This window comes from Haliotis cracherodii, unplaced genomic scaffold (genome assembly GCF_022045235.1).
Source record: "Haliotis cracherodii isolate W230 unplaced genomic scaffold, xgHalCrac1.p SCAF_9, whole genome shotgun sequence".
In the NCBI taxonomy this organism is placed as follows: Eukaryota; Metazoa; Mollusca; class Gastropoda; order Lepetellida; family Haliotidae; genus Haliotis; species Haliotis cracherodii.
In genome coordinates, this window is record NW_027266343.1 from 37,064,451 (window position 1) to 37,078,735 (window position 14,285).

General features: G+C 42.9%; 1 protein-coding gene across 1 annotated transcript in view; it reads right to left on the reverse strand.

Moving 5' to 3' along the window:
* The window catches only part of LOC139451864 (mucin-2-like), a 52,584-nt gene extending 38,955 nt beyond the window's left edge, over positions 1-13,629 (reverse strand). The window contains exons 1-6 of the mRNA XM_071233158.1: positions 13,599-13,629; positions 11,499-11,596; positions 9,621-9,743; positions 8,540-8,636; positions 5,555-5,727; positions 4,920-4,967 (exon numbers count right to left, since the gene is read on the reverse strand). Of these exons, the coding sequence (XP_071089259.1) occupies positions 4,920-4,967; positions 5,555-5,727; positions 8,540-8,636; positions 9,621-9,743; positions 11,499-11,596; positions 13,599-13,629 (570 nt within the window). The remainder of the gene's footprint in view (positions 1-4,919; positions 4,968-5,554; positions 5,728-8,539; positions 8,637-9,620; positions 9,744-11,498; positions 11,597-13,598) is intronic.
* Between the last annotated feature and the right edge of the window lie 656 nt (positions 13,630-14,285).

The following is a 14,285-nucleotide window of genomic DNA, read 5'->3' on the forward strand; positions in this document are numbered from 1 at the left end:
ATGTCGGCAAGCAGCAGTCTTCAGTAGCCAGTGTTCGGTAGGTTATACGACTTATATTACTGTTGAAAGGATCATCTATACTAGGTTGTACAAAGTAACCACGCGATACCCGGTTCAGTCGGATCATACAAGTGATGGATTATACTACTCAAAAGAAGTTAAGGACTACCCGATTCTTTCATATTATATAGTTAATCTGTTATGGCATGACCTTTGCGATAGTGATATGAAAATCGGGTGGTCCTTAACTTCTTTTGAGTAGTATACTTGTCAGATGACTTTAATGGCACACAGCGGTAATACAGCAAATAGTTGCCAGACAAACCAGTGGCTAACATCATGAGCAACTATCCACGCCGTCGGGGAACAATGAGCTCTATACCGCTTTGAACATTATTTAGTAACACCATTTTGTCGAGGGAAAGATGGACGTCAGACACTTAACCATTTGGTGAAAGCCACGAGCAAACGCTGACAAACGCAGCAGTCAGCAATTATCCGTTATATGACGGCGGTGAGCTCTATACCGCTTTGAACATTATCTAGTAACACCATTTTGTCGAGGGAAAGATGGACGTCAGACACTTAACCATTTGGTGAAAGCCACGAGCAAACGCTGACAAACGCAGCAGTCAGCAATTATCCGTTATATGACGGCGGTGAGCTCTATACCGCTTTGAACATTATCTAGTAACACCATTTTGTCGGGGGAAAGATGGACGTCAGACACTTAACCCTTTGGTGAAAGCCACGAGCAAACGCTGACAAACGCAGCAGTCAGCAATTATCCGTTATATGACGGCGGTGAGCTCTATACCGCTTTGAACATTATTTAGTAACACCATTTTGTCGAGGGAAAGATGGACGTCAGACACTTAACCATTTGGTGAAAGCCACGAGCAAACGCTGACAAACGCAGCAGTCAGCAATTATCCGTTATATGACGGCGGTGAGCTCTATACCGCTTTGAACATTATCTAGTAACACCATTTTGTCGAGGGAAAGATGGACGTCAGACACTTAACCATTTGGTGAAAGCCACGAGCAAACGCTGACAAACGCAGCAGTCAGCAATTATCCGTTATATGACGGCGGTGAGCTCTATACCGCTTTGAACATTATCTAGTAACACCATTTTGTCGGGGGAAAGATGGACGTCAGACACTTAACCCTTTGGTGAAAGCCACGAGCAAACGCTGACAAACGCAGCAGTCAGCAATTATCCGTTATATGACGGCGGCTGGTAAAAAAATCGAGCCTGGACCAGATAATCCAGTGTTGATATTGTAAGCAAAGATCCATACTGTCGCTATGCAATGCAACGCCACGCAAACCAGCCTGACCACCCGATCCTTACCGTCGCCTCTAACGACTAGAACATCTGGGAATCGCCCCGTGTTTATTTAGTAACAAATGAAATATATATAAAAATCATAAATACCACAAACAAAGTCGAAATTTCATATGAGAAAAACTTTTTGGCTCGATGAAACTCATCGAATGGTGTGACCCGTGAAGTTCCGGTTTAGTATAAGGTCTTCAGCAACCCATATTTGCCGTAAGAGGCAACTAACGGGATCGGGTGGTCAGGCTTGCTGACTTAGTTGCATGATGCATGTCATTGTATCCCAATTGCATGGAGCGATGCTAAACTGGATTGCCTGGTCCAGACTCGGATTATTTTACAGGCCGCCATCATATAGCTGGAGTATTGCCGAGAGCGGCGTTAAACAACAGACAGCGAATCGAATGGTGTAAACTTCCAGATAAAATCTTTGAAAGAACACAAAACAAGCGAAATAATAAAGAGGGAAACAAAGTTCATGTATATGCTACTTCAAACTATATCACAGACGCTGTGTGTGCGTGTGTGTGTGGCGGGGGGGGGGGGGGGGGGGGGGGGGGTGCGCTGAGTAGGGATAGGTTTTCATTAACTTCTTTTGAATAGTATATGAGATTTGACAAGAGCTTTGGGCAGGTCACACTGAAAAATGGGGTAAGGTCACCCCAACAAGCCTAGTTCATGGATAAGGTCAAGTTGAAGACCTAGAACTATGACGAAATAGGTTACGTCAACAGAGTTCACGAACTAAAGTCTGGCACAGGCAAACCGCGACAGGTGAGAACACACCCGTACATCATGTGTCCAAGATGGTGTGAAGATAGGTTAACCGCTTTCCAATGTGTGAAAGATCTCGGTCATAACAGTGATAGGAAATGTTCCGTCAACAAGTCACATAATCCTACTTGCAGAATAGTCTACACTTGAAGACTTGGGATCTAACATCACAGTGGACGAGGAGTTATGAGTTTGTCTACCGCTCTGCCGCGATCTAATCACTTCCAACAGACCAGTTCAGGGCCTCATTGAACAGCTTTATCAACACGGTGTTGGGTGCACTTATCATACATTACTCAACGTGTGCTAAGGATATTTCTATAGATTCCTTGGAGTATAAGTTAGGAAATGAAATAAGGGTCATATTTGCGTTGACCTTCACGTTTCACCTATTTCTGTTTAACGCCGCACTCAGCAATGTTCGATCTATACGAAAACGGTTTGTGCATAATCGAGGCTGGACCAGACAATCCAGTTATTGACTTCATGAGCATCGATCTACGCAGTTGGGATACGATGACATGCATCAACCAAGTCGGAAATCCCGTTTGTTGCCTTTTACAAGCATGGTTTGGTTGGTTGGTTGGTCTGCAAATAATCGAGTCTGGACCAGACAGGCGTGGGATGCTAGAAACTACAATCATGACGGCTCACGAACTTACTCAGTCAAAAGGCAAAGATTTAGTTTAGTGGCCTTTACAGACTGGATTATTTGGAACCAATTATGCCAATGAGACTGTCTAATTTCCATCCACTGGTATTGATTCTAAGCCCCAATACCCACTTGGGAAAAACAATAGAACCTATGTGCATAAATATGCACAACGTTCACATATTGAACCAGGTATGTTTATTTATCCAGTTTGTACCTTATTTGGATCCTGCTGTATAATATTGGTACATGACGCAAATGTTACTCACTGGATTGTCTGGCCCAGACTAGTATTTACAGACCGCAGTCATATAGCTGGAATATTGCTGAGTGGGGCATTAAACAACATAACAACGGTAGAGGATCTAATACTTCTACACATATTTACTCCTTAAAAGTTAAAACCCTTCCTAAAAAACGTGGCCTGAGTGAAGTGAGTGAGAAGGGAATTACACAGCCCTAATGTCTCCGCGGCTTGCGACTCAAGGGTCGCATTACATCGCCGCCAGCAGCCACAGAGTTAATCTATCAACATCTGTTCCGGAGCTAATCGGCTTTGGGGCCATATTTTTACCTGTAATCTAAACCTACCCTGTTACCCTGCCCGTCCCTGCTGATAAACAATACACGAGAAATACCCCAAGGTGACAACACAAGGATTGGGATTTCACTTGATTGAAATTTTGTCCAAATGATAGCACTTGAATCTGATCCAAAAATGTAGAAAATGTAATACTGACATAGTACGTTGAAGTAAAGTAGTGAAATCAAAGCCTCACATAAATCTTGTTTCATCTCAAGCGGCTGTTTTATACACTGCCCCGTCACCGGGGACATTCCTCCATGCGGCGGGCGTCCTCGGTCGACAGGCAACAGTTCGGCAACATGATCTGCTTGATGCTAGTAGCAATTTCTCAAATTGACTAATTAAAAGTGTTTAATTTCACTAATGACCATAAGTTACAATCTTAATCGTGACTGGACAAAATGAGCCGAGGTTGTCTGGTTCTATTTAGTATGTGTGGTGCAAGATTAGACGTCTACTTAAATAGCAGAAAAATTAAACAGTGCTGACAAAAGTAGACGGTAAGGTGAAATGTTGTTTAACGTTGCGTTCAAGGTGAGTTGAGATTGGGTTTAACGTCGCGTTCAAGTTTATTGCACTTTTATAGAGACGCGTGTTTGGGTCTGCTTGGACCAGTCCGGACGAATGCCGATGATTTTAGTGCTATCAAGATAACATGCCGCAGTTGAACATGAATACCCAACTCAGACACGGTCCGACTCCTTGTTTTATTCCCTTAAAGCCAAGCACCAGGCAGGGTAACAACAAAAAACATCATTTAACGTTTTGTGGTATGACGCGGCCGGGGATTCCCTTTCAAAAATTATTTGTTTTCAACCATTAAATTTTTTTTTAAATCACAAGGATGGGAATAGAACACCGAGAGGCTTGAGAATCTTTGACGCTGCAGTGGACATCATCACGGCGGCATATGAATCATAGGACCAGACAAACCAGTGTTCGGTTTGTTTGTTTGTTTATTGTTTAACGCCGCACTCAGCAATATTCCAGCTATAATGATGGCAGTCTGTAAATAATCGAGTCTGGACCAGACAATCAAGTGACTGACATAAGCATCAATCCACGCAATTGGGATACGATGACACGCATCAACCAAGTCAGCGAATCTGACCACCCGATCCCGTTAGTCGCTTTTTACGACAAGCACAGTCGCCTTTCACGGCAAGTATTGGTTGCTGATGACGTATTCTACTCAGAATCGTCACGGGTCTGGTCGTACTGACGCTAGAGCAACCTGCAAATAGGACTAGGAGAAGAAATTTGACCGTTTATATTGTTCATTTATTGTTTTATATGCTGAGAGTGACCATTATCGTGGTGCGGTGCTTATTTCAAGTTCTAGACGTAATTTATTTCAAGAGTGAAACCGGGAAATCGTCTCTTTCAATAAGATACTTATCCCATAGATTATCTACATCCTAAAATTCAAGTTAACAAGCAAATGACTTGTATAACTTGAGCGAAACGTGCTTGTCTGACAGTTGACAAGAGACTTTGCCTTCCTAAAACAAATATCAAATTTTATGTTCACGAGGACATGCAACGACACAAACTACACTTACGTCTTCGTCATCGTCTTCGTCCTCAGCGCTAACTTCCATCTTTCCTTTCTGAAAAACAATTCAGATGCAGCACCAAACGTGTTAACACTGGCTGGTAGGTTTTGCATTTACTTCTGGCATGTTGGAACTTTTCACCCGCAAGGTTGGGGAACTATCTCACTTCAGGGGAACAATAATTTCAATTATATACGCAATTGATTACAGGCCCATGAAGATCCCGGTTAGAATTGGTCTTCGGCAACCCACTCGATCATTTAAAGACCGCCGTCATAACTGGAATAGTGCTGAGTGCGGCTTTAAACAACAAACAGACAAACTATTACTATCTATTGTAGTTAATCTATCGTGGAGTGACAGATTGACTGCAGTAACATGTAAGGATCGGGTGTTCCTTAACTTCTTTTGAGGAGTACAGATATGAAAGTCACTTGTTATCAGTGAAAGTCCCATTTGATCATTTGCGCCGAACACAAGTCCCTTCCACAAGGCGACCGTAGGCTCAGATGATCGTAACTCCAATACTTTAACAGACTTACAACTGTCATTGCGCTACGTTCGCTTTGTGGAACGGGCCCTGGGAGTACTGGCAGCTAAGAATCCCTGTGTAAATACCTCACTAACCACAATAAAAGTACCTGATCTACCTTCGACTTAGCTGTTGTCTGTGAGCTGGCCTTTCTCTTCTGGGACTTCTTGCCCTTGGGCGAATCTTCCTCGTCGTCTTCATCATCGTCGTCCTCGTGTTCGATGTCGTCCTCGGTAAAGAACTCGGACTCGTCTTGACTCATGTTGTGTTCGGGTGGGAATTCTGGAACAGCATGGTACAAAGTCAGGAACATGTGTTCGACCTCGTTTCGGTAGTGAGTGCGTGAGTATGGTTTTACGCCGCTTTTAGTAATATTCCAGCAATATCACGGCGGTGACATTGTACCAATGTCGGTAATCGAACCCGGGTCATCGGCGTGACGAGCGAACTCTTTAACCACTAGGCTACCCGACCGCCCCTCGTTTCGGTAGTCCACGACAGGCGGCTTAATGCTGCATAAAACATGCATTACTATTATTGTGGCATACTTTCATCTTCGTTGTTTGTTTTGTAACGTATCAACTAACGCTATGGGTATCGGGACGCAAATACGATCCAGTATCGTGACACCGTGTGTCTGGACCGTGAAATACGTGCTTTCGTTACATACAAGGTATCATGTACCTGACATTCCTCCAATCGAAATGGCGACATTCCATCTTTTAGTATTGTGACATATTATCCCATCATGAAATACACAATACCGATATCGTGACATTCTCAACATTGGTACAGACATGGCCATTATCGGTATCGTGACACCCACTATATGTTATGTTACATACCATCTATCCAGATCGGGGGCGGTCGGGTAGCCTAGTGGTTAAAGCGTTCGCTCGTCACGCCTAAGACCCGGGTTCGATTCCCGACATGGGTACAATGTGTGGAGCCCATTTCTGGTGCCCCCCCCCCCCCCCCCCCGCCGTGATATTGCTGGAATATTGCTAAAAGCGGCGTAAAACCATACTCACTCTATCCCCATCGTGACACCCACAATTGGCATCGTGACACCCACTATCGGTGTCGTGATATAGCGATTATACGAATTATCGGTATCATGACATACCATCGCAACAAGACACACAGTATTGATATTGTGACATAGCCATTATCGGTATCATGACATACCCACTATCAGTATCGTGTCATAGTATATCCACTAATCCCATTCACGGTATGGCGACATACTAACTATCAGTAGCCAAACATACTATCCCCAATATTAGTGTTGTGGCATACCCACTAACCCCACTGTCAGTATCATGACTTACCCGCTATCCCCATTCTCGATATGGCGACATACCAACTATCAGTATCCAAACATACTATCCCCAATATTAGTGTTGTGGCATACCCACTAACCCCACTGTCAGTATCATGACATACCCACTATCCCCATTCTCGATATGGCGACATACCAACTATCAGTATCAAAACATACTATCCCCAATATTAGTGTTGTGGCATACCCACTAACCCCACTGTCAGTATCATGACATACCCACTATCCCCATTCTCGATATGGCGACATACCAACTATCAGTATCAAAACATACTATCCCCAATATTAGTGTTGTGGCATACCCACTAACCCCACTGTCAGTATCATGACATACCCACTATCTCCATTCTCCGTATGGCGACATACCAACTATCAGTATCCAAACATACTATCCCCAATATCGGTGTTGTGGCATACCCACTAACCCCACTCAGTATCATGGCATACCCACTAACCCCATTCTCCGTATGGCGACATACCAACTATCGGTATCCAAACATACTATCCCCAATATTAGTGTTGTGACACACCAACTATTCCCACTATCGGTATGTTGACCTACCCACTATTGGTGTCGTGACACACCAACGATCCACACTATCGGTATGTTGACCTACCCACTATTGGCGTCATGACACACCAACTATCCACACTATCGGTATGTTGACCTACCCACTATTGGCGTCGTGACACACCAACTATTCCCACTATCGGTATGTTGACCTACCCACTATTGGCGTCATGACCTACCCACTATTGGCATCGTGACCTACCCACTATTGGCGTCGTGACACCAACTATTCCCACTATGGGTATGTTGACCTACCCACTACTGGCGTCGTAACACACCAACTATTCCCACTATCGGTATGTTGACCTATCCACTATTGGCTTCGTGACACACCAACTATTCCCACTATGGGTATGTTGACCTACCCACTATTGGCGTTGTGACACACCAACTATTCCCACTATCGGTATGTTGACCTACCCACTATTGGCTTCGTGACACACCAACTATTCCCACTATCGGTATGTTGACCTACCTACTATTGGCGTCGTGACACACCAACTATTCCCACTATCGGTATGTTGACCTACCTACTATTGGCTTTGTGACACACCAACTATTCCCACTATGGGTATGTTGACCTACCCACTATTGGCGTCGTGACACACCAACTATTCCCACTATCGGTATGTTGACCTACCCACTATTGGTGTCGTGACACACCAACTATTCCCACTATGGGTATGTTGACCTACCCACTATTGGCGTCGTGACCTACCCACTATTGGCGTCGTGACACACCAACTATTCCCACTATGGGTATGTTGACCTACCCACTATTGGCGTCGTGACCTACCCACTACTGGCGTCATGACACACCAACTATCCACACTGTCGGTATGTTGACCTACCCACTACTGGCGTCTTTACACACCAACTATTCCCACTATGGGTATGTTGACCTACCCACTATTGGCGTCGTGACACACCAACTATCCACACTGTCGGTATGTTGACCTACCCAATCCTGGCGTCGTGACACACCAACTATCCACACTGTCGGTATGTTGACCTACCTACTATTGGCGTCGTGACACACCAACTATCCACACTATCGGTATGTTGACCTACCCACTACTGGCGTTGTGACACACCAACTATTCCCACTATGGGTATGTTGACCTACCCACTATTGGCGTCGTGACACACCAACTATTCCCACTATGGGTATGTTGACCTACCCACTAGATGTTGTCCACCTATGTGTACTGGCCCTGAACCTTCCACCAGCCGGAACGTGGTGCTACACGCACCGGCAAAACTCAGGTCCATCGTCATCTGAAAAGTATCCATAATTTTCTATACAATTAAAAATAATATTCAGCTGTCAATTTCTGTCAACTACACTAATTTGAACAAGAAACCTTTAAAATGCTTGACAATAGTACTAACATCTGTACTGAAACATCGTATTACAAATGAATAAGAAACGTTGAAATCCACAAATCAATCCTGTTCCATTGATATTACATTCGCTACGTCATTCCATGGTTTTACGAAAGGGGAACGTTGTATGGTCAAAGGGAGACTACTCTAATCGTATATGACGTCCGCAGCAGTTGAAATATAGTTGATAGACCTACAACTATACCTTTCCCTCCAGACTTCCAAACAATGAACATAGCAACTTTAAACAAGTTGTATGCATACAGTTTGGGTGATGGTTTTTTTCTTTGTTTTTTTTAACGCAGAATTCGGCAATGTTTCAGGTATACGTCTGCACTTAATAATCAAGGTTTGACCAGAAATTCCAGTGACTGATAGTGAACAATGATCCACGCCGAAGGGGGTACGAGTGCACGACATTAAGTCACCGAGCCTGACCAACGGACCCAATTGTCCGCCTCTTCCGCCCGACCAGCACAGGCTGCTGGGTACCGGTTCTAACCGGGTATTCCCCGCAGAGGGGTGGGCCTTGAAGTTAACGAAAGCGGCTCTAAAATCTATACTTCATGTGAATTGTGATGAAAACGATGTTTTTGAAGGTTGTCTAATGCCACAATCAGCATTATTCCATTTATCACGGCGGTCTGTAATAATTCATGGCAGTCCTCAAGCCCCAGAGAACTAAATTGTGCGGAGGACAAGTAAAATTCCAATGTCTGTCTTTAATGACTAGTCACATTTGATGACCAACACTTTGCCAATTCTCAAAGTTATGATTCTTAAGTCAGTCGAGCAGGACTAGCTCCAAACTCACCGGTGCAAAAATAATGACATTGTAACATTGTTTCCATGACATGCATTTTGAAGGAAACTTACCGTTTCTTGTCCACCATTCCGTAACGAGAACAATGGTTGTTTGATATCCTTATCTTCAAAACTCTTCGTCTCCACCTGTACAATATTCAGTTCTCCTTTCACGGCCTCGGCTCCCAGGACAGACTGAAACACGCGGCTCCATTTACAGGAATAAATCTAAATCTGTAAAAATATCTTATTTAACCAACTGATACAGGTCCAAATATGAAGCCGTGTAATTGAGTTGGGTTTTTATCACCATTTGAAAGGGGGAATATGGGACAGCGATAAATTAAAATAAACTTAAATTATAGTTCATGGAGGGAGGAGCGGATTACAACCCTATTCGTACAATTTCCAGTATTTCAAATTCTTGTCCTCAAATTCAAATATTTGCCAGTGGCGTTCAATAGCATAAGATCATTGGGCATATCTAAAACTTACGACAGTGTCCTAGCGTTATTGTTGCAATTCTATACCATAAACGTGCCGAGATGCTGCTCAGAGTGAAGACATTATGGTATAGGGAAACTCATTTTGACTGTACATAATCATACGGAGTGTTGTTTCTTAACGCCACACTCAGCAATATTCCAGCTATGTGACGGCAGTCTGCATAATCGAGTCTGGACCAGACCAGACAATCCAGTGATTGACATGAGCATCGATCTACGCAATTGGCATATAATGACATAACGACCAAGTCAGCGACCCTGACCACCCGATCCCTTTAGTCGCCTCTTTAACAGCAAGCATGGATTACTGAAGACCCTTTCTAACCCCTCTTCATGGTTTTTGTTTTTCGTATGTTTGTTGTTTAACGCCGCATTCAGCAAATTCCAGCCGTATGACGGCGGTCTCTTGATAATCAAGTCAGGACCAGACAATCCAGTGATAGATATGAGCATCGATCCACGCAATTGGGATACGATGACATGCATCAACCAAGTCAGCGAGCCTCTCCACACGAGAGGACGCTCTACCACCTGACCACGGTGGCGGTCCCGAGAGCCTGGAAGGAAAACTTGTACCATAATAAATTACGTTTACGTTATTTGGTACATGACGTGCTCGGGCATCGAACCACAGACCTTCCGCTGTAGCGGTAGATGCTCTGTACATAGTCGTAAAAGTACATCAGGACTGCAGATTTGTGAATGTGTAGTATAGCAGTATTAAACAAGAGTCATCAGAAAGATGACATATCTCCCCCCCCCCCCCCCCCCCCCCCCCCCCGGCAGCTGTCTGTAAAGTAACCACTAGAAAATGTGCAATTCTCTATGTAATGAGTCAACAGTTGAATGTTCTTCAAGAAGCATACATTGTTTACCCACTGAATGGTTTTCGAATTCTGGCCCGGAAACGAACCCGTTCCCCAATGGAGTCTAGGTCCAACTTCTTTTCATAAAAAGTGTAAAAAATAAAAATTCGTAAAAAAACAAAAAAATCAAAAGGCACCACTTTCGTATGTGCCTGATAGATTTGCCAAGTTTCGATCAAATACACTGAATGGTTTTCGAATTCTGCCCCTGAAACTAACTCCATCCCCAATTGAGTCTATGTCCAACTTCTTTCCATAAAGATTTAAAAAAATAAAAATTACAAAAATTACAAAATATCAAGAGGCATCACTTCAGTATGTGCCTGATAGCTTTGCCAAGTTTCGATCAAAATACACTGAATGGTTTTGGAATTCTGCCCCGGAAAGGAAATGATTACGGACGGACAGACTGGCTGATCGCTATATCCCCCCGCATTATATGCCGGGGGGATAACAAGCAAATAAGTGCAACAGAGTGAATAGTGTGAGTAAGTTGGAAATTAGGCCGCTTTTAGCAATAATCTGACAAATTCACGGAGGGGAAATGGACTTTTCATTCACTGCAAAAGAATACTGACATTTCTGAGGAAGAGCGTGTGGACGAGGTAGTCCGAGTCTTCTTCCTCCTCCTGAAAGGACCATGTCTGGGAAGGGGCCTCCTTCGTCAGCTGGCAACCTGCAGTAACAGTAACACCATCACAACACCAATCCCTCCCACACACCCCTGGTATTCCGGAACAAATAGTCCCGAGCTTTATACACCAAAGTCGAACATCGCCTATCCGGACACGTATTCGGTTATTCGCCGTGCCAGATCTATAGTTATATGAAAGAATCGGATGGTCTTAACTTCCTTTGAGTAGTATATGTGGGAACTGTTATACTACATGGATGTATGAAACTAACAATCCCATCCTGACAAGTTTGTCACGAGGTGGAACTTTTTCGATATTAATCGACGACAAACAGCACTGATGTCAATTATCTCAGAAAATTGTGCATGGCCCCTTAATAGCTGAAAACATGTGCACATGCAAGTGTGTTCAAATGAAAATATTGCCTTAAATATCTGATCTGTGCACACTGCTACATAAGGCAATTAAAGTTTCCAAATTAAAGTGGTAATTTTCATAAGCGTCCAAACAAACAGGTGTCATATGGGAAAAGTTCCCTCATCTCTGACATAGCTCGTGTGATATACGATACGCTTAACAGTGGCCATCCCCAAGCTGATTTGTGCCAATACAGTGGCAAAGAACTACATCCGTAACCCTAGCCTATAATCATCGCACATCACATAGTTACCACTAAGTTGGGACAGACTTTCGAGTAGGAGTTGTCTTCTCCAAACAATCCACAATCTGTCTAAAGGCAACTACCAACAATATAGTTATCAAGAAATATGTATATGTATGTGGGTAGGGGATGTGTGTGTGTGTGTGTGTGTGTGTGTGTGTGTGTGTGTGTGTGTGTGTGTGTGTGTGTGTGATAAACACCGTTATTACAACTATGTAACTGCGATCTGTAAATAATCGAGTCTAGATCACTCAATGCAATAATTGGTACATGTATGTCCAAATATCCACGCCGTCGGGGTACGATGACCGGCAATCGATCAAGTCACCGAGCTTAAAACCCGATCCATTTGGTCTCCTCGCTTTAAAACATGTTTCTTGTATAACGCAATACACAGCAATATTACAGTTTTATGACGACGGTCTGTGAATAAACGAGACCTGACCAGACAGTACAGTGATCGAACATCGATCTACGTAAGTGGGACTACACAGTGAGCCTACCTGATACTGTTAGTCATATCTTACAAGCATAGGTTGCTGATGACCATTTGCTCCAGATCTTCAAGGGGATCTCCGACTACGACCAGCAAAGGTTGCTGGGGTCTAATTCTAACTCGATACCCCAAGGACTTGTCAGAATGAAACATGATGATTGTAATTGGAGTTTATTTTTTTGTTTTCACTTTTAGATGCGTGGAAGTTGAAAATGGAAATAGAAATCATGATTAAATTTCAAATAAAACTCATAATCCAGTTATAATCCAGTATTTGTTCACGGCTATAGGTCACACTTGAGTTGGATCTTTTCTGATTTTCTAAGTTAATACTACAACCTTTTATAGTGCTATTCTTACACCAGACGCACATTTTATAACATTCATAAACATGTATGTAAATAATTAAATATCTCGAATTCCTATCAATATTAATTAGTACCCTATTTGTGCCAGAACATAATTGTATAAATGATGTAAGAAGCTCATATATAAAGCAAGGAATTGACAAATAGGATGTTTGTTTACATCAATATTCATTTCAATGTGACATGTGCGAGATCTCATTTAACGAAAATCCACAAAAGCACGTGTCAAATTCTTGGTTTCAGGGACAAAAAATATATAATAATAAATGTGACAGACTTTCGTATTACAAACACTGAAACATACGTCATTTTAAAAAAATCCCATTTGGAAGACGGACATTTTGAATCGTCAGACATGTTTTATATGGGCAATTGAAAAGCATTTCTCCCAAATTACACCTACGTGAAACGCACCGTTACACCGTCCCAAGTAGATCAATTGGAAAGTTCAGTTTAAGATACTTCTAAACCAATGTTGTTATTAATCACGTTGCATGTTTAAAAGAGTACATTCTCACCCCAGAAATATTCCTTTGCGTCCCTTTCCATATTTGCTGCTGTCTAACAGGTGAACGACCAAGCGCTATCTTGTTGCTGGTGAAAAGAACGATTTGCGTGAATCGCGCACGTGCCCCACGAGAAATAACCACGTGACTCTAAAACAGCCTAAGCCCGCATAAATTATGATAATTACTGGCGTAATAAAAGTAAGTAATCTAAGAAGAAAAACCATGGTACATGAAAGAATATTACAAAAATCCAGATTAGGTTACTTCATGACCAGATAAAACACTAATTGAAACAAACTGGGTTTTTGAAGCCGTGTGATTGTCCCCCTCTGGAAGACGTAGGTACCTACTGTGTTCTGTGTTCTTACCTCTTGATAATTTCCTCCGGAACTTTATCTCCAATAATAAATGTTCCACAGGAAAAAAAAATACCAGAGAACTCATTAACTAGTTAAATCTATTCCTGTTCGGACTATATTCTCAACGGAACTGTTTGTTTGTTTGTTTGTTGTTTAACGCCCCACTCAGCAATATTCCAGCAAAATGACGGCGGTAAATAATCGAGCCTAGACCAGACAATCCAGTGATTGACATCATGAGCATCGATCCACGCAATTGGGATACGATGACATGTGCCATCATTGCATCAAGTCAGCGAGCCTGACTTACGGCAAGCATGGGTTGCTTAAGACCTAT